Here is a 19,682-nt window from a genome sequence, read left to right as displayed (position 1 = left end):
AGAATTAACTCAAAATGTGTATTTACAAAGTGCCTCTGAAATATAATCAAGTTTGATCATGCTCAGTAATGTATTTATGAGGAAGTCGTGATAAGTCAGTGCAATATGGAGGAAACTAAATTAGCTGCATAGATCTTGAAGGTTGAGCTAATTATGGCTAAGCAGAGAAGATTAAATGTACCTTTTGTTCTACTAGAGACAGGTGCTATCATTTGGTAGAAAATGTTCGTCATTGTGTCCACATATTTTGACCTACAACAGATGTGTTGAGAGCTGTCTTCTATATGCAACACACTCTAGCAAAGCAAAACAACTAAAATGAAGTTTGTATAACTCAAATACCAGTAATTAAACTGATCCTTTTCTTTCAACAGAAAAATAAAAATAGTTTTAGTTAATCTCACAGCCTTGTTATGCAACATATATGAGGAATGACTAGAATCACCTATGCAGTTAATCATTGTCAGACATTGGTTTCAGGGAAATTAAAGTATATCAACAGCAAATAATCCATTATTTATTATTCCAGTGTGTGGTGGATTTTACATTGTTTATGTCATTATTTTATGTCTGTGCAACAGTGGGAGGAATACATCAGAAAAACACAAATTTTGCAGCTGTCAGTGCATGCAGACTTTTATATCCCCAAGTTTTAGAGGATCTCTCACTCTCCCTGTATCTGTCTCTGTCTACATCTCCCTCTCCTGTCTCTTTTGTGTGTGGGTATGCATGTGTGTATGTGCTATAGAAGTGCTATGAAAGGTCCCCAAGGAAACATTATCTGTTTAAGCAATCAACAATCTGATGCTAACCTTCTCTCTGCGTCTGTCCCCTGTCTCTGCACATCTTTCTCTGCCTCTCTGCCTCTCTCTCTCCCACTCTGTCTCTCTCAATCTATCCAGCGCTATGTGGCGGGGATGTTAGAGGTCCCTGGGGAACCATCCTTAGTCCCGGCTATCCAGACAGCTACCCTTCATCTCTCAACTGTACCTGGACTGTTGAAGTCAGCCACGGGAAAGGCAAGAGACACACAAAGATTCACACTCCTTAATAGAGAGAGACAGAGTGAGAGACAGTAGCTAGTAGCACACACTAGTGTAGTGCAGCTGCTATACTACAACCACAAACTTGTATTACTGGATTACTGTTATCATGGTTTATAGCACATTCAGAAGGGCATATTTATATTTGTGGCTGTAGACAGTGCATGTATTGAGAGAAGTAATAATCTGAGCATGTTTTATGTATTTTGTAACTTGTCATGATGCCGAATTCGGGTCTGCTATAAGCACACTTTAAAATGATGTATACTTATAATAATTGTGACTATATTGATGAGCTGAGAATGAAACAAACTTTTAAAGATTCTGTGTGTATGTCTCTAACAGGAGTCCAGTTTCAGTTCAATTCTTTTCATCTGGAGGACCAACATGATTACCTCTTGGTTACTGAGAATGGGAGTTTCCTGCAACCATTGGCTCGTCTGACCGGCAACGAGTTGCCTAGCAACATCAATGCTGGTCTCTATGGCAACTTCAAAGCCCAGCTACGATTCGTCTCTGACTTTTCCATTTCATATGAAGGCTTCAACATAACTTTCTCTGGTAATTTACTTGATTATAGTCATATTATACTGTTATACTTTGTTATACAACAAGGTCTAGATTGAATTTACCTTCAGTTCAACAGGTCAAGCTTTCTTTTATACTCAAAAGAACAACTCATGACATCTGACATAAATGACAGACAGACACCTTACAAGTGTAGGAAAACGAACAAAGGCTGGGTGAAATAGGTGAGTCTTGAGCTGCTTTTTAAAGGCTTCCACGTAAGGCTGAAGTAGCTCACTAATGTAGGTGGGTGTCTGACCAGGAGCAAGGCCAAGTACATGGCTGACTGGGGCACTATAAGAATATTTATAAGGATTAAATAAGATGTATATTTGTATCTGCATAATTGCTAAATTATATATTTAAAGAGTAACTAGACCTAGTCTTAGATTCCTACTTTGACTACCAAATTGTAGTGACAACATGCTTTTTACACAACATTGTACAGACCAGACGTGTATGTGCCCGTCTGGTCTGTGATGATTAACTGCATAAGGTTTTTAACCATTCATTACAAGCTTATTCAGTTTGTATTAAACAAGTCTTTGTTTTATCGGCATGTATAATAATAATTTTGCTACATTACCTGAACCTGAGCATTTCAGATACCTTGATAAATAAAGTCCAGTCAGTCTTCATGCCCCTTCAGTCTCCCCCAGCCAGTATAAAGCACACCTGACTACATTACCCAGCTGTGATGTTGGTTCTAGTCTTTGTCTCGAGAGACTTACACCTTTCTACCTGTAGAGGCCAGCGCGGCTGTGATTTCCCTCTTTTAAAAATACAGTGATGAGTAACTCTTCAAAGCTACATCTGCAACAAGGGGAAGTGTATACAATGCAAAAAAATGGGATCCAAAACAGAGCCTTGGGGAACACCTTGAGTCAGAGTCACAGGGATCTGCAGGGCTGATCCAGATATACCCACCCACAGCTTACATAAGTCATTTTATATCAGCCAGCATAGAGTGATCAGCAGTGTCAAAATCTGCACTGAGATCCAGCAAATCCAAGCTCCTACATCACCATGCAACCATGTCACCGGAGAATGCAACCTACTGCAGCTATGAGTGAAAATTGTAGAATACTATGCACAGCCAAGCTTCCTTAAGCTTTCCAAAACTTTAGCTTTGAATGGCAGTTTAGAAATAGGACTAAAGTCTTGGGTACATTTTGTTCGGAGGAAATTGTGTCTTGTGCCACATGTGAACAGCTTCACGTACCCTCGCATGGCACAGCCACTCAACACCAAACTGTTGCTGTTTTAAGTGAATGTTTAGCTCTCACTCTCCCTGTAAACAGAGATATTTCACCCCTGGCCTCAAGGACTACCCATAAAACCATGTGAATAGCTCAAGAAAAAAAAAGCTGAGCAGAGAGGTTACACAACATTAAACTGAATCTAATCCATCATTCAACAACACAAGAAAAGAGATCATAGCTTCAGCGGTGTTGTTCTGAGAATGTGTACAAACTCAAAAAGTGTTATCTCAATCCATAGCTTTGGTACTTCATCAACACACTTATCAAAAATTAAGGAAAGGGTCAAAGAGCCAAGGTTACATCTGCCCCTCATAAATAAAAATCCTTTGCCTAACAGCCGTTTCAATGCTCTCTCATTGGCTCTAAAATAAAGGAGCACTTGAATCTGAGTCTACACTGAAGGATGTTTTACTGTGTCCCAGATGGCATAAGCTGATACTCAGAATGTAACACATGGGCGGTGTCACCAGAGATGTGACTTGCCAATCTCAACATGCTCAACAGGCTATGTCATCCTGCAGCACACTCTGAAATACACATCACATCATCAGTATTAGCCCACTAGAAATAAATCTCCTGCTGTACCACACTAAACACAACAAGTGCATTTCAGGACACAGTGTCAACTCATAACTTTTGTACTAATTATCACAATTGTACATAAAGTAGATCATGGCCATGAGATGTTTTCAAACATTTAGTAGTTATGTTGTTTTATTTTAGATAATACAGTGGATTTTCATGGAGAGTGGGTATTGATTTATTGATTTAACACCATTAGGAGAGGACACTCTAATTTGCACTCTAATCTCATCACCTCTCACTTATTGTTATGGCCCTTATGCAACACTCAGCAAAAGTGTGGTTAAAAAAAAATAGATCAGCCTAGAAAATTGTATTTTCTGGCTCTGGTTTTTAGCCAGGATCATTGAAAGGGCAGATTTCACAGTGCATGTAGTGTGTTGTTAATGTTTTTATGTTTATGTATGTGTTATGTATTAAGTTTCAATTTATGATCTGCAGAATATACGTTGGAGCCATGTGAGGACCCTGGGATGCCTCGGTTCGGCAGGAGAAACGGCTACAGCTTTGGCGTTGGAGACACTTTGTCTTTTTCCTGCAATATGGGTTACCGCCTAGAGGGGGCGCCTGAGTTGATCTGCCTGGGAGGAGGGCGGAGAATGTGGAGCGCTCCTCTACCAAGATGTGTCGGTATGTGGTAATAAGATTTTATTTTGATATGATCTAACCTCCTGTCCCTCTTAAGAATAAAATACTAAATATTTGTGAAGGATTGTGGCTGTTAAGCTAACAAGAAAAGTTTCTAAACATATGAAGACATTTGAGATTTAGAATTGCAGATTTTTAGTCGCAAGTGGTACATATAGCATTCACTGTATGTATAGTACATCTGTTCAAAGCACTACCAAGCGATGTTTGTATTTAATCTTTCAGAATATTGTACCAGCAATTACTGACACTCATAAGAACATAGTGAATAGGTTGTCTTCCCTTGTTATCATTACAGTGATGATGTGTATATTACCTTTACAATTATCTTCTGCTTCACAAAATAAAACCAATAAGATTTGAATTATGTAACAGACGATGGGAAAGAACGTTGGCCTTCAGTGACCAGAAAACACGTTGAGCTGATTGGCTGCTGATGCCTTGAGGTTCTTTGCAAAGAAACATTTTACTACATTGTGACACGCAAAGGACCTGAGCGCTTGCCTTTTATAAACCTCGGTAGCTTCAGTTCAAAAGCCGGTAAATGACTCAGTGAAAAACTTTTTTCATGATTATTTAGAACAGACAAGGAGCATGTCTGGTGTTTCTACCTCACCACACTTTAACTTCAAGTTTAATGTACATTGTACCAAAATGTATATCAAATACAGTGAATGAAACAGAATCTAAACTGAATAGAAGTTCAACAAACAGTAGACTGTGGAAAAGCCACATTTTTAGGAGCCAAATTTCACTTACTGGATGAACAGTAAATGTCAGTGATATTTCTTTGAGGTGAGTCACCAGTGAGCAAGGATTTTGGACTGTTCACAATCCTGTATCACCCCTTATTACTATGAGTTACACAGTCAAGGACATTATCAGTTATATGACTTTTATTTAACACCGGAACATTTTAGGATTCTTCATGTTCATGGGTGCTTTGAAAACGTGTTTAATAAACTGAAGTGGAAAGTTTCTACAGTTCCAAACAGATTATAGTATTAAAAGAAATAATACCTGGGAGGCATGTAATAATATATTGTATATGATATGTGATCTATCTATAGAGCTTTAGGACAAGAAAATGCCAAAACAGGGTTTGGTTATTTTGACGAGATGTTAGCTTAAATATTTCTTCTCTGTAACTGGAGTGAGAAATGTACATTTACTCTGAAAAAAATGATCAGATGCTCAGAGGAGGCAGAACATAGTGGGGGTTTTGTTATGCTCCAATGTTCAACTGGCTGTACAGTAGACTCATGTGTAACACTGAACTCTAATCCATAATGATGGGAAATCAAGCAGTCTGTCATCTACAGTTGAGTTTTACAAGCAGCAAACAAAAACATGCACGTTGAGACAACCTGAAGTGAAATTTAGATGTTGTGCAAATGCCTCAAGGACCAAAGTGCAGTGAGTATCCATTAGAGTTAAAAAGGTTTTACCTTGGGTGGAAAATCTGTGTACAACCTGGGTTATATCACTAATTGATTAATGTACAGAGGCAGAAGCACAAACAAAAGGCCTAAAGGGAATATATGTGAAATAAAAGAGTTCTCACTAGGTTTGGAAAACATGTCATGAAAATATTTTTAGATATGGACTATGACATACACACATACACTCCAAGTAAGCACATTAGCTTAAAAAAAGAGAGCGAAAATGGTTTCACAGGAGTCATGGGTTTGAATCTTATTCCTGTTTGCTTATTCTCCTTGTATTCCAGTCATTATCCTCGACCAAAACACAAGTCTTACATTTGTTCCCAGGGCACCACAGAAGGGCTTACTTACTGTGTCTCAATAGTTAGAATAAGTCGAATGCAGAACATGAGTTTACCCACGAGGATCAATACCGTATGCCCATAACTTCAGAGTCTCTGTAAGCAGGAAATGTGTAAAAGGAGATTTGATTTGGGTGCAGATGTAGAATCAATAGAGGCCAATAATAAAAGCGAAAGAGACAACACTAAATGTTTCTGCACTCCTTCACAGGATTGTTTTCAGCAGCGCTATGGAAAGTGTGGGACGATCCAGGAGCAGAATGGCAGACATTAACCATCCAGTTCTAATAAAAGAGCAGATACTGCGTATAACCTTTTTAATTTTAGCTTGCTCGTGAGGACATTTTACACACCAATCTTATTTTCAGCTTTATGTGGTGTTTGCAGGGCCCATGTTCATGTCTTTGGCTCGTTGTCATCAACGTGCTAAGACTGATAATGCCAAGAGTGGGAGTGGTGTTGCATGCCGGTGTTCTATGGTGTAGTGCGGTTTGCTATATTTAGTTGCACTGCTGCGTGATGTGGCGCACATAGCGAAGAGGACAGGAAAGGGACGATTAGAACACCTTTTTAGTTCTATTAACTTAGAGATGTACTTTAAAGTATTGCTTTGGTGGCCTGTGTCTGTGGTTTTACATGAGGCTTTCTTTACCTCTATATCGGGTCAAACATATTGTTTTCACAAAGCGCTGTCCAGGAGGGAGTTGGAAAGGTACCAAAGAAATAGAAACGTCTTTTTTACAGAAAATCAAATGTGCCTTTGGCTTATTTTTGTTACTCTTTTATTATTTCTGGATATTATCTTCTATTTAGCACTTTTGCCAAGGGAAAGGAGAGCGGAGCAGGAGGGAAAAGAGAATAGAGGAACAGGGAAAAAAGAGGAGGAGGGAGAGGAGAAGAGGAAACTCGGGAAAAGAGGAAGGTTGATTGAAGTAGAGTAGGCTAAAGGAGGCACTATTCATAGAGAGAAAGAGCAAGAGTGAGGGAGTTAAAGAGGACAGAGGGAGAGGGTGGAGAGGTAATTTTCTAAATGGAAACTGTAGCAGCGTGATTTATTGACGATATGACAGCTGTAATATGACTATTACACCAGTAGAGACACAGAGAGGGAGGGGAAAAGAGAGGAAAGGGACATGGATACTGTAGATAGAGGGCACATGTGAGAAGTGCAGAGAGAAGGTATCTTTAGGTAAATTAGTTTCTGAATTTTACTGCCTACCCATTCTCCTCAAAGGAAGTAGATGGCTGACTATACAGCTGTTCAAAGGTTTCAAAGGGTTATTAAATTACACGCATAGACACAAGCCCACATTAGAAGTATTCATCCATTTCTAGCACAAAAAGAAATCATCATCTTCTGCAAGATGGAAAAAATCACTCAATACTCTGGACTAAAAGTTTTATACTGTAGGACCAAACAGATTTTAAGGAGAGACACTTAAGCTGTAAATTCTGTCTGCAGGGTAACAAATGGTTTGTTTTCCCACATGCTCTTACCGTATCTCTCTAAAACTCTTAAGAATCAAACCATCTCTATCTTTATTTAATTCTCATCATTCTGTGTTTGTCATCAGCGGAGTGTGGTTCTTCAGTTATCAACAATGAAGGGATCCTTCTCTCTCCAAACTATCCGATGAACTATGACAACAACCACGAGTGCATCTATAGCATCCAGGTAACAAATCTGTGTAACCTAACCAAGGGTAATAACGACTACATTTAAATTAAAGGAGGGTGGAAGTTAATAACCGTGTTCAAAAGTTTGTGATGTGTACTTTGTTGTTTAATGAATCTAATATGGATTTTATGTTTACTCTAGGTGCAGGCTGGGAAAGGCATTAACATCTCTGCTAGAACCTTTCATCTTGCCCAAGGGGATATACTCAAGGTAAACACACATGCACACACATTTGGGGATTTCTCCATCATTCTTCCTGCCTGACATCTGAAAAGTAAACTTAACCATCACTGCTTGTTTATTATGGTGGTTGACTGGTTGTATTTGCATCTGGAATGCATTGTGCTGTTGTTATTACAGATTTATGACGGTAAAGACAACACAGCCCATGTTCTCGGAGCATTCACGGGATCGTCTATGTTGGGCCTGACACTGATCTCCACTTCAAACCATCTCTGGTTGGAATTTTACAGTGATGCAGAAAGTACAGGGGAAGGATTCAAACTGGTCTACTCGAGTAAGTGCACAAAGCTAAGCTTTACCTTCATATTCAAAAACTGGAACCTCTATTTCCAACTGGTATGTTAACATTTATCTTGTGTAGATTTCATTACAACTAAATGTTCAGCTTTAAAAAAAAAAAACTGCATTGTTCCCCGACATATAGCTTGCATGTATAGAGGACCAGCCTGCAGTGTATATAAGCAAGCTTTAATGGACAAGAAAGTATGAATATGCTATAAATTAGTTTGAATTTGAAACATATCTGCAGGACCTCCATGCAGTTTACCCAACACAGCTAGCTTGCACGATAGTAACGTAAACTGCAACGCAAAGACACGCTGGAATTGATTAGTTGGACTGTTCAGGTAGTTTGCTGTTATTGCATTATATTGTATTCTCAGGTCTTTATGTTATAATAACTAGGATCTGTTACATGTACATTACTACATGTCATATGTTGTTAAACTACGCAAAACTAGAGTGGACAATGACACCACATAAAGCTAATCAGTATTGCAGTCACATAAATTCAGCATTTAAATGGCACCTGCCAGCTGTACTAATTCCTGACAAATGTAACTTATACTTGCTGAATCAATTGAACTCTAAATGGTTCTCATTTGTGAAATCATCACAGAACTGATTGTAAATTCCACCACTGACATGATCACAAGAAAGCTTGTCACGTTTGATTAACAAAGCTTTCAAAGAGCTCCGATTTCAGCGTAGGATCGGGTGTTAAAGGTGCGTTCTGATGTTCACCAAAGCACACCCACGTTTGGCAGTGCCCTCTTAGATGCATAGTTGGAATTAGAAAATCTAATTGTTTAAATGGAGTCATGCACGATGATTTGCATAGCGCTTTAAAGTTGTATTGTCTCTGTTCTGTGAGTAGAGCGGAGCACTGCCTACTCATCTGCACCTCATACTGATGCAAATAGAAGTTATTTTGCCATATAAACAAAAGACATTGGCTTATAGAACATCGCAGCAGCATTTTTTATGTAGAAATGAAGAACTACTGAATGCCTCTCTGTGTTTATAGTTAAGTTTGATATAAAGGCTGGAATTCAATCAAACTTGGAGGTGGGATTCAATGAATAATGCATGATGGTGATATATGTCAAACATACGGAGAACATTTTCAGATGGGCAACTACTCACACTAGACGTCGGGATGATGGCTGATGTGTTCAGACTGCCAAATGGTAAAAGTACAGCTTTGCAAATAGCCATTTTTAAGGATTTAGACATGCACCTACTGCAGTCTTCCAGGAGATAACTTAAATCCTGCTGCACCTCGTCTTCCAGGTAATACCGTAGATCAAATCCTGGTTAAGGTCTTATGAGGATAAGCTATTTATATACCTCTTCATATCCCGCTCTCCAAAATTGTGCACATGAATAAACAGAATATTCTGAATATTACCATGGAAACTCAGCTTAGACAGACTGAAAAACAACACTAAATTGGATAAGGTGTATACATGCTCCAATATCGCTCCTAATATTGGTATGTCTCATGTATCTTTTCCTGTTTTTCTATTAAATCAGGATGAGAGCTTAACAGGATGTGTGATCTCAGCAAGCCCATAAACAGAATACTTGAGTGTGGTAGATATAAAGGGAATATTGCTGTGCATCTAAACAACACTAATTCTGTTTTCTCTAGTGGTTCTTAGATGTCCCTTAGCAAGTATTTTAAAAAGTACACACTGTAAAGATCTTCCCCTGTCTTTTTCTCTCTCTAGGTTTTGAGTTGTCTCATTGTGAGGACCCTGGCGTGCCTCAGTTTGGCTTCAAGGTCAACGACCAAGGCCATTTCTCTGGGAGCAGCATCACATACAGATGCGAGCCTGGATACACGCTGCATGGGGCTTCCACTCTGAAGTGTATGACAGGAGAAAGGAGGGCCTGGGATAACCCTCTGCCTTCTTGTATTGGTATGTCTCTTGCTACATGAAGCTGTTTCCACTTTGAAAAGAGGTCACACACGGGTGTATATGGACACATGAAGGCACGTACTCACACAATTATGGGTTGAACCTTGAAAAACGCTCTTTAATAAGCTTGAGAGGGAAAGGTTAGGAGGGTTCATAACACTTCTGCAGACATATTTGTTGCTGCTCAGCAACATATTAGTATTATTTTTAAAAACTATTTAAAAAAAAAACTCCAGAGCATGATATATTCAGTGAGTAAATATCAAATAATTAGACCCTTCGTCTCTTTGGGGTGTTTTTCTTTTCTTCCAGAACTGATTATGGCATCAAGCTGTTCTCAAGCTGGAGTATCTAATTTACCCAGAACTCAGCTGGTACACATACCTTTTAAAGTAGCAGGATGCATTACTGTACCAAGTTTTGCTCTACAATCCAGTAGAGTCACTTTTTCTGCTTCATGCAAAGTCTCTGCTCACAGACATTCATTCAATAATCTGAAAAGAAAGCAGGTGGAGGCCAATTTCCTGTGGAATCGCCTTCTTGATTTTCTCATGAGATCACACACTGCGGTAGTTTTAAAGTCTCAATGAAAAGCCTATTTATTTAGGACAGCTTACCACCTGGACTCCCTCTGCCCAATTGATCCATTTCTTTTCTTGCAGTGGGTGATTTGCTCTCTGTTCCTGCAGACTGCCCTCTTGATCCCTCAATACTCTGTACACACACACATTTACAGACAAACAGAGACCCATCCTCGTATATTTTATGTTTGTTTTTAATCTCTATTTATATCATTCTTACTCTATAAAGGGCTAAGTGACAAACCTTGTTTGTTAGCATTGTTTCATGAACACATTTTAATCGATTTGTTTTTGTTACAGACCACTATATCAAATCATGGGTCATTTTAGGGAAACAATAAAACCTACTGGGAAGCAACTTGACATATTTCCAACTATTCCATTATAATAGCATTGCCTTTTTAATTTATTTTTCAGGGCTTTAAACTGATGGGAAAATACAAACCACAGCTCTGAATATTGATGTCCACAAGTCAATAATGGTCTTTTACTGGCTATGCAGCATCAGGGCTCCATAACTCACACACATACATAAACACACACACACACACACACACACACACACACACACACACACACACACACACACATTCATCAGTATGTTGATATATAATGCCCAAAATGCTCTGATGCTCTGATTTGAATAGTATTTGTTTATTTGGAGACAGTCCTTCCAAGTAGGTATTTGGTTGAATGATTACATTCTCTAATTAAACCCAAATGCTAGGCCTATCCAGAGTGACACACAAAATGGCTGCTGCAGCTGTGCTCCAGATGGGAGCTATAAGCATAACAGCAAGCCCAATGTTTTAAGGACCTTTCTTCCTTCATCGCTGTCTCTGAACCTTCTGATTTTGGATTCAGCTTAATAAGTCTCTCTCCTTCTCACTATCAATAATGAAAGACTCATAAAACCGCTGGCTGATATTCTCTGACTTTATATTTTAGCAGTGACACACCATGACCTCAGCTAACCTCCAGTCTTAATATTATATTGCTTCTTATTATTACTCATAGTGTTTCCTTCTTTACCCCCCTTGGTTCTCTCCTTTTCCTCCGTCCAAACTCTTAATATTGCTCCTATTACTCGAGATAATGTATTCCAGTGACGAAGGGAGGAGAGCCTGAGGGAGGAGGAACATGGGGAGGGGAAGAGAGGGGATGAAGATTGTGAAAATATATAACCGAGAGAGACAAAGAGAGAAGGGGGAATTATATTCTGTTATATAATGTGTGGCGGTTTCTTTTAGGATGAATGCAGGATCAGCACTTTATCTCCTCTTCTCTTTCTCTGCGTGAGAAAGAATGAGGAGAAAAGAGGGACACAGAGGAAGAGAGCTAGCTTCTTCCTTAATCTATTTGTCTACATGGATCGTTTAATCACTGCTCAGTGGCTACTGAGGTGCACCTAGTGGATCTGATTGCCTTGATAAACAATTAACACAGACAGATAACTGGTCATACACAACATCACATACACACTCATCAGTTGGCCATTTGTTATGCTGAATTGATGGTATTTATAACGTTGTCACTGTGTTCTAATCAGACAGATTGAGATGTAATATATTTGTGTAGGTGTGTAAATTAGTACATATTAACAGTCTTTCTTTAATGTCTCTTACCTGTGTGTGTGATTCCTGTAGCGGAGTGTGGTGGTCGTTTTAAAGGCGAGTCTTCAGGGAGGATCCTCTCTCCCGGATACCCTTTTCCTTATGATAACAATCTACGCTGCACCTGGACCATCGAAGTGGACTCAGGGAACATTGTGAGGTAATGTGGGCCTCCTCAAGAGTAACGTTAAAATTACAGTGTCATTAGTTTTAGTAGTATTTTTAGTGAGAAATAATTTCCTCTGAGTTATGTTAATAGCTAATCTGTATATGTGATTATGTATGATGAATGTGACAATGAAGATAATGAGGATTTAGTGTGCACAGTCTGCATTGCCGCTTGGTTGTACCTGTTGAATTACAATAAGGAGTTTTTTTTTTTTATTTGATGAGCATATTGTGAACAGATTCAGGAGTTGTTGTGGAAGTTCTTCTTTACCTGTAAAATGTGTGGTGTGCCAACAAAACAAACAAATAACAATACAAAAAAACAATAAGGTTCTTATAATAATAATAATAGTGTAACTAAAGACTCTCACAGAGAGTCTTTAGTTACACTAAGAAGAAGTTTTGAAGTTGGAAAAGTTTGGAACAGACTATGAGAAGATGCTTTTCTGATTGAATGAAAAGATAATATTTATGCTGTTGATTTTTTCATGCAAATTGCAGTCTTCAGTTCTTGTCCTTTGACACGGAGGCCAGCCACGACATGCTGAAGGTTTGGGACGGGCCACCGGAGAATGAAATGTCTCTGGCAGAACTCAGTGGTTCTCTGCTACCTGAAGGAATCCACTCCACACTGAACACTGTCACTGTTCAGTTTGAGACTGATTTTTACATCAGCAAGTCTGGATTTGCTATTCAGTTCTCTAGTAAGTAACCTCCAGAACCAATTTACTAAACATACTTAAACTGAGAAACGTGAGCAAGAGTTATTACCTTATATCTCTGATGTTCCCTGTAATATTTCTCTTTTAATATGTATTTAATGAGTGTAAGATTGTACTAGGTTTTCAGGGTGTCAAAGAGCAACTAATACTATTTCTCTATGAAACTGAATATGTTTTTTTCTAATGGCTTTCATTTGACTAAAAATCTGACTATTAACATTTCACATAATCCAAATCTGCAAAAGTTTCCCACTTGAAAATCTCACTGTACCAGCCAGAAATGATCTTAGCAGATATTTCATAATACAGGATAGTAAACAGTTAGTTGAATCAATACTGATTTCATACACTGAGCCAATGCATTAGCTATAGATAGATATCCATCGTGACACAGATTCTTATAATTGCTCTCCCCCTTTCTCCTCCACTCTCTCCTCTTTCTCCCTCCTCTTTCTCCCTGTCCCCTCTCTGTCCAGGCTCAGTAGCTACAGCCTGCAGGGACCCAGGGGTACCAATGAATGGCAGTCGTAGTGGAGATGGCCGTGAGCCGGGGGATTCAGTGTCCTTTCAGTGTGACCCAGGATACGAGCTCCAGGGGGATGACAAAATCACCTGTATACAAGTGGATAACCGATACTACTGGCAGCCCAGCCCGCCTGTCTGCATAGGTGAGAAGTCCAGCTTCCATATATTAAGAGGGACATACAACAGATGCACCGCATACACAACTATAGTTGTTTAGGGCTCAGTACCTTGCTCAAGGACACTTCTGTGAGTGACTTGTAGGACTGGGTGTGTAGGCCCTATCCACAGCCAGTGTTTGGTTTTTTCCATTCTGGGCTACTGTAGAAACATGCCAAACTCAGTGGAAGGCGAGCTGTTGATAAAAACAGCTTAAAGGTGACAAAAATGCTACGTTTCCTATATTCAGGTGGTTATACACAAATGAAAACATACCTATGAATATTATATTTCACTTCTGCTAATAGATTCTCCTAAATGTTACACACTGGACCTTTAATACATACAGTATTTCATTACCCACCTCTTTCCATACTGCTGTTTTTGATGAAATTAAAATGTTGCTTTTGTTCTCATCTTAGCTCCTTGTGGAGGAAACCTAACTGGCTCTAATGGATTTATACTGTCACCTAACTACCCACATCCCTACCCTCACTCCAAGGACTGTGATTGGCTCATTGCTGTAAACTCTGACTATGTCCTGTCACTGGCCTTCATCAGGTAACCTGCTATGTTGCTAAATTTCCAAAAATCCACTGACTTTTTTTACAGTCAATCATGTATACAAGACAGTATTCACAGACAGTAGCCCTTTTGGTGCTATAGAACAAATTAAAAAGATCACCAAAATCATTAGGATTTGTCTTCTGGCATCAATGAGTGTTTAGACACTAAAATTGATCAGAATATAAAGAGTTTATAACTGCTAGGCTTCTTTTTTATTTTGCAACATACAGTATGCTTGATCAAAAACTGTCAATATCAGCCTCAGTTTTACTATTGTAAAAGCATTTGTTTTTCTGAAAGTGGAAATTTGAACTTTTACCAGTCAGTGTTCTAAAAATGATTTTAATGAATTTCTGAATGTTTTTTAGTATACAAAACAAAAGCAACTGTAAATAACCTGGCTGAAACTCAATCTAAAATGTTCAGTGTTGACTCTTTTTCTGTGCCCCTGTTCTCCCCATCTGCTGCCCTTTATTGCTTGTCCCTAACTGTGTTTTTTTTTCTTTATCTATGTCTAGTTTCAATATTGAGCCAAACTACGACTTTTTGTATATCTACGATGGTCCGGATAGCAACAGTCCTCTGATTGGTAGCTTCCAGGACAGCAAACTCCCAGAGAGGATAGAGAGCAGTTCGAATACCATGCATTTAGCATTCCGCAGTGATGGGTCTGTTTCTTACACTGGCTTTCACTTGGAATACAAAGGTAAAATTTTCTGCCAACAGTACCATCCATCCTTACGTACTATGCATTGTTTACTGCTGGAATAGCTTCTAAATGACAAGGCAAACAACACAAACCACAGATTTTTCATTCTCAGGGAGATTTAAGTTTGTTTGAAAATATTTACAGCAGGGGGACTTCTTAACAGCACAGACACATTTCACTCTGGTATGATAACTAAACACATCTACAATATCATTATGATTACCTAAGCAAAAGCAGCATAATTGATTCTACATTTGTCATGTAATGGTTTATATCTTAAACCAGAAGCCACCTGGAAGTAGACTCCACACATGTATGTCTTTCTCTGAAAATAGATTAAAAACAGTAAAGACACATTCCATCTGGGAGTGTTGAAAAATAATTTTAATATACTCTGCTTGATGTAATTGCACTAGGGGCTGTCTTATCTGTTTTTCATAAGCAAGGTAACTTGGGAAACTACTCTTTAAGTATTCACAATCAATGGGACATCATGTTTCAGATGCCTCCCGTGATGACAGGATGTCTCCAGAATGTGTTTAAAAATATTAAATTGTATCATTTAACAAGGAAGACTACTGCAATACCCCTAAATGCTCAATACAAATATATTTGCAATTACGTATCCCACACTGCTGACAGTGTGCATCATGCTGATTTTAAGATGAAAAAGAATGATTGCTCTCCCCATAAAGTCCCTGTTGGGGACTGTGGTGTCTGTTAGTGTCTGTGGAAATAGTCTGTCAGAGGTGTGAGTTTGATTCACTTGCACAAAAGAATCAACATTGGCTTTCTGTGGACTCAGGAATTAAGTCTTAAGTTGATGCAAGGTGGCCGCTAATCTTTTAGGAGGGGAGCCAGAGTCATAATTTACAAGGTTCATGTAGCATTCAAAAGCCGGGAGATAAAGTTATGGTTCTTGCTCCGTCTTTGGCAAAGGCAGCTAAGTCAAACAGACAGTTAAAAATGCCAACGAAATGCCTGACTTACTTGATTATGGCTAGGGACTTAGTTGTTATTAATGTAATTTATTATATATGTGTGCCTGTTGCTTTTTCTTTGCCTCACCCTTTGTTTCACTAACTCAATTGTTCTCTTTCTCTCTGTCCAGCCAAACTGAGGGAATCATGTTTCGACCCAGGTGTGGTCCTGAATGGGACCAGGCTGGGATCTGATTATAAGCTTGGATCTACTGTCACCTTCTATTGTGAGGCAGGATACGTTTTGCAGGTACAAAAAAAAGTGGATGGATGGATAGATGGGTGGGTGTTTGTTTGGTTGGTTGGTTGATTGATTGGTCAGATGGGTGGTTAACTATTTGGATTCGTAGATGGATGTATGATTGCTTGGTTGATCAGATTTGTGGTTGTTGTTTGGTTATATGGGTGGATGGATGGTCAATTGGCTGCCTGGCTGGTTGTTTGATTCGTAGATTGGACAGAGGGGTTGATGGTTGGTTGGTTGGTTTGTTAGTTTATTGGTTTGTGGATGAGTGGATGATTGGTTTATTGGCTGGTGGTTGGTTTGTGGGATGAGTGGATGATTCCTTGGTTCGGTGGCTGGTCAGTCCAATAGTTGAATAGGTTTGCTGGTTGTTTGGTGGGATGAGTGGATAGTTTGTTTGTTGATTGGTTATATGGGTGGTTGGTCGGTTGGTTGGTTGTTTGGTGGGTTGTTTTTCTTACAGTAAAATGTTTTTTGTCATCAGGGCTATTCTACCCTAACCTGCAGTATGGGAGATGATGGCAGACCTGGGTGGAACAGGGCATTGCCTAGTTGTCAAGGTAACACACCCTAAAACGCAGACCAGAATAAAGCATTTCCATACACACAACTTAAAGTTCAACAGTGTGTTATTTTCTGTATGCATTTATGTGTTGGATTATTTTTTCCTGTCTGTGTGTGTGTGTGTGTGTGTGCACATGTGTGTGTTCTGTTCCCAGCTCCCTGCGGAAGTCGTTCTACAGGATCAGAAGGGACTGTTCTATCTCCAAATTTCCCAAGAAACTATACCTCTGGACAGACCTGTGTCTACTCTATATCTGTACCTCGGGAGTTTGGTAAGTTTATCCACTCACACATACAGAATAGTGCACACAAGCCACTGCACTGAATACCATCAGTCCGAGAATATTTCACAGAATTACTTACAGTACCTGAATTAATCTACTGGCTGTGCTAGAGTGAAAACTGCAATACAAAAGTAGTCAGTGTTAAAGGAATTCATTCTTTATTCTTAAAAATAATTTGTGTAATTGTGTAAGTGTATAATGCTCTGAAGCGTAGGTAAAGACACAACAGTTGAGAATAAACCCTGTGATCACAATTTCCTTTGACATATATTCTTTGACTCAGTGAAACAAAGTGACATTAAAACAGTATTTGTAATGGGGAAGCCCCTTGAAGGAGCCCTTTGGGAATTTTAACCACTAAAAACTAGGAGAGATATTACACATGATCAAAAGATGCTCGCTGGCCATTTACTTGATTCCACATCTGGGTTTCATTATTGAAGTGACATTTAACGATGAGGTTGTTTTTATCTTGCCACATTTGATCAGTGGTCCTTAAGTCAGAAATAAATGACACATCACATAGATAGGATTATTGTAGAACATTCTTCACATTAAATGAGGCTGTGCTGGGAATGTGGGGACATTAGAGTCTCCTCTCACATTTTCTCACACTGATTTAGTTTCCCTCTCTCTCCGACTGGAAGGGGTGCAGTCAAGAAATAATGTGTCAAAAATCAGTGATTATAGTCAGTAACATTGTCATTGTGCATTAATAGTAGTACAGGCCAGGTATTATTTTAAGCATTAAAGTTTATTCTTGACCTTGGAAATAGTAGTTCAACAAAACAAACCCAACTCAAGGTCCACTTTCTTGCTTTTTTTGTTGTCATGGAGATTAATTGGTTGACATGCAAGCACAGTAGCGGTTATGATTTTATAGTACTTTTAGGACTTTATGTTGGCCAAAAATTAAGTACAAACATTTATTTCTGAGCTTGGAAATAGTTTGGCATTGTCTGTATAAGCAGATACTGTTGAAAGCTCCAGAAAAGCTAGTAAGTAGACATTAAGTCAAGGTATCAATATAATTTAATTTTCAATATGTGCAAGTTTATATGTGTTTGAGTCTCCACTACATCACATATTGGCATCTAAACTGGGTGGCTTATTATTAGAACGACTGACTAATTTTGTCTGACTTGAGCTTTTACAAACAATCAGTAATTGGTGGATATGATGTCCAATTATGCCCTGTGGTATTATGAATAAATAGCAGCTTTCCCTGAGGCTATTGATGGTTGCTGTCTCATTATATCTGCTTAGCAGCCTTTGGAGTGTCAGCTCCATGTAGACATTTTGACTGAGAGGAGCTAACATTTGGTTGGCCTACATATTGTATAAGACACACAGACACCCTCCCTGAACCTCCCACACAGAGCAACAGACAGAGATTGTTTTGTTAAGCTGCAGTGCTGGCGCTTTACGCCATGCCCAGATTTGTTAAGCAGCTGTCATTCTCCAAAAAAAAAGGGAAAAAAATGTAAATATTTTGCAGCAACTGGCTCATGGTTGCAGTTTTAAAATTTTTGATAATCTGAATAAAATCACTGGCCTTGTTATTAAATGGTTAATGGTGATTTCACCATTCATACAAATGGCTCCTCCAGTTTTAACACCAGGTGGGGAAAACCCTCGGCATTCATCCCTGTGGAGTTGCCATACCTCCTGTTGAATGAGGATATGGCTGAGGACACCCACTCAGGCAGCTCATTGGGAAGCATGGCAGCTCCACAGGGATCGATGCCCAGGTTTTCTCCATCTGATGTCAAGAGCTGAAGAACCAATTCAAATGCAGAGTGAAACATCTCAATCATTTGATAACAAGTCCAGCGGATTGATTTAAACTTTGCTGGGCATGTTACAACCTGGATGACTGAACAGATCTGCTGGGTGTGTGTGACTGCAGTGCAGACGGATTTCATTACCGACGAGCCATGTGGTTAACACAGTGTGGGACAACACTGCTGTTATCTCTGTGTGTGGCTTTGTTTGTGTGGATCTTTCTGTGTTGTATATGTTTTTTTTTCATCTCAGTATGAGTGAAATCCTCTGTGATTTCTAAAAGCTATTCCCTGTGTGGGTTAATGCTTTAGGAATCTGTGTGTGAATGCTGGTGCATGTGTGTTCTCCATCCTGAAATCTGTGCTGTTTTGAAACAGTTTGAGCTGTGAAGTCCTCCACCTGCTCTGCGGTATGTCGATATTACGGCAAGGAATGATGGAAACCTTAATCACTCTGATTTCCTTAAAATCTATACACAGTGGGAGCTTTTAAGTATTTCTGCTGACAGGCAGAATCTTGTCATTCTTTATGACCACTCAACAGCATGCTCTCTTATACACATCCTCGTGTACAGTATGACCATGACATAGCTGTAAGATACAAGTATAAGAGGTTCAAATTCATTAGCCAAATAGCGGTAAATGCTTTCATGATGATTTTGTTTTATTGTCAGATTCAAATTCAACGGCAATTGAAAATCCACCGTTTTGTTTCTGTTCTTGATTGCTTGCCATTATTTTATCATGAAAAAGGGTTTTACATGAAAGCAGA

General features: G+C 39.0%; 1 protein-coding gene across 5 annotated transcripts in view; it reads left to right on the top strand.

The window, feature by feature from the left end:
• Window positions 1-19,682, top strand: part of csmd3b (CUB and Sushi multiple domains 3b) — a 346,262-nt gene that overhangs the window by 268,949 nt on the left and 57,631 nt on the right. For all 5 annotated transcript variants that reach the window (XM_051389946.1, XM_051389945.1, XM_051389942.1 and 2 more), the window contains exons 20-34: window positions 903-1,019; window positions 1,389-1,604; window positions 3,896-4,084; window positions 7,463-7,563; window positions 7,708-7,776; window positions 7,927-8,083; window positions 9,822-10,013; window positions 12,241-12,367; window positions 12,877-13,079; window positions 13,574-13,765; window positions 14,201-14,339; window positions 14,864-15,051; window positions 16,166-16,284; window positions 16,763-16,838; window positions 16,998-17,114. In XM_051389946.1, the coding sequence (XP_051245906.1) occupies window positions 903-1,019; window positions 1,389-1,604; window positions 3,896-4,084; window positions 7,463-7,563; window positions 7,708-7,776; window positions 7,927-8,083; window positions 9,822-10,013; window positions 12,241-12,367; window positions 12,877-13,079; window positions 13,574-13,765; window positions 14,201-14,339; window positions 14,864-15,051; window positions 16,166-16,284; window positions 16,763-16,838; window positions 16,998-17,114 (2,202 nt within the window). The remainder of the gene's footprint in view (window positions 1-902; window positions 1,020-1,388; window positions 1,605-3,895; window positions 4,085-7,462; window positions 7,564-7,707; window positions 7,777-7,926; window positions 8,084-9,821; window positions 10,014-12,240; window positions 12,368-12,876; window positions 13,080-13,573; window positions 13,766-14,200; window positions 14,340-14,863; window positions 15,052-16,165; window positions 16,285-16,762; window positions 16,839-16,997; window positions 17,115-19,682) is intronic.

This window comes from Dicentrarchus labrax, unplaced genomic scaffold, assembly GCF_905237075.1.
Source record: "Dicentrarchus labrax unplaced genomic scaffold, dlabrax2021, whole genome shotgun sequence".
NCBI lineage: Eukaryota > Metazoa > Chordata > Actinopteri > Moronidae > Dicentrarchus > Dicentrarchus labrax.
Note: the sequence above shows the minus strand (reverse complement) of the source record. Positions and strands in the feature narration are given on the sequence as shown.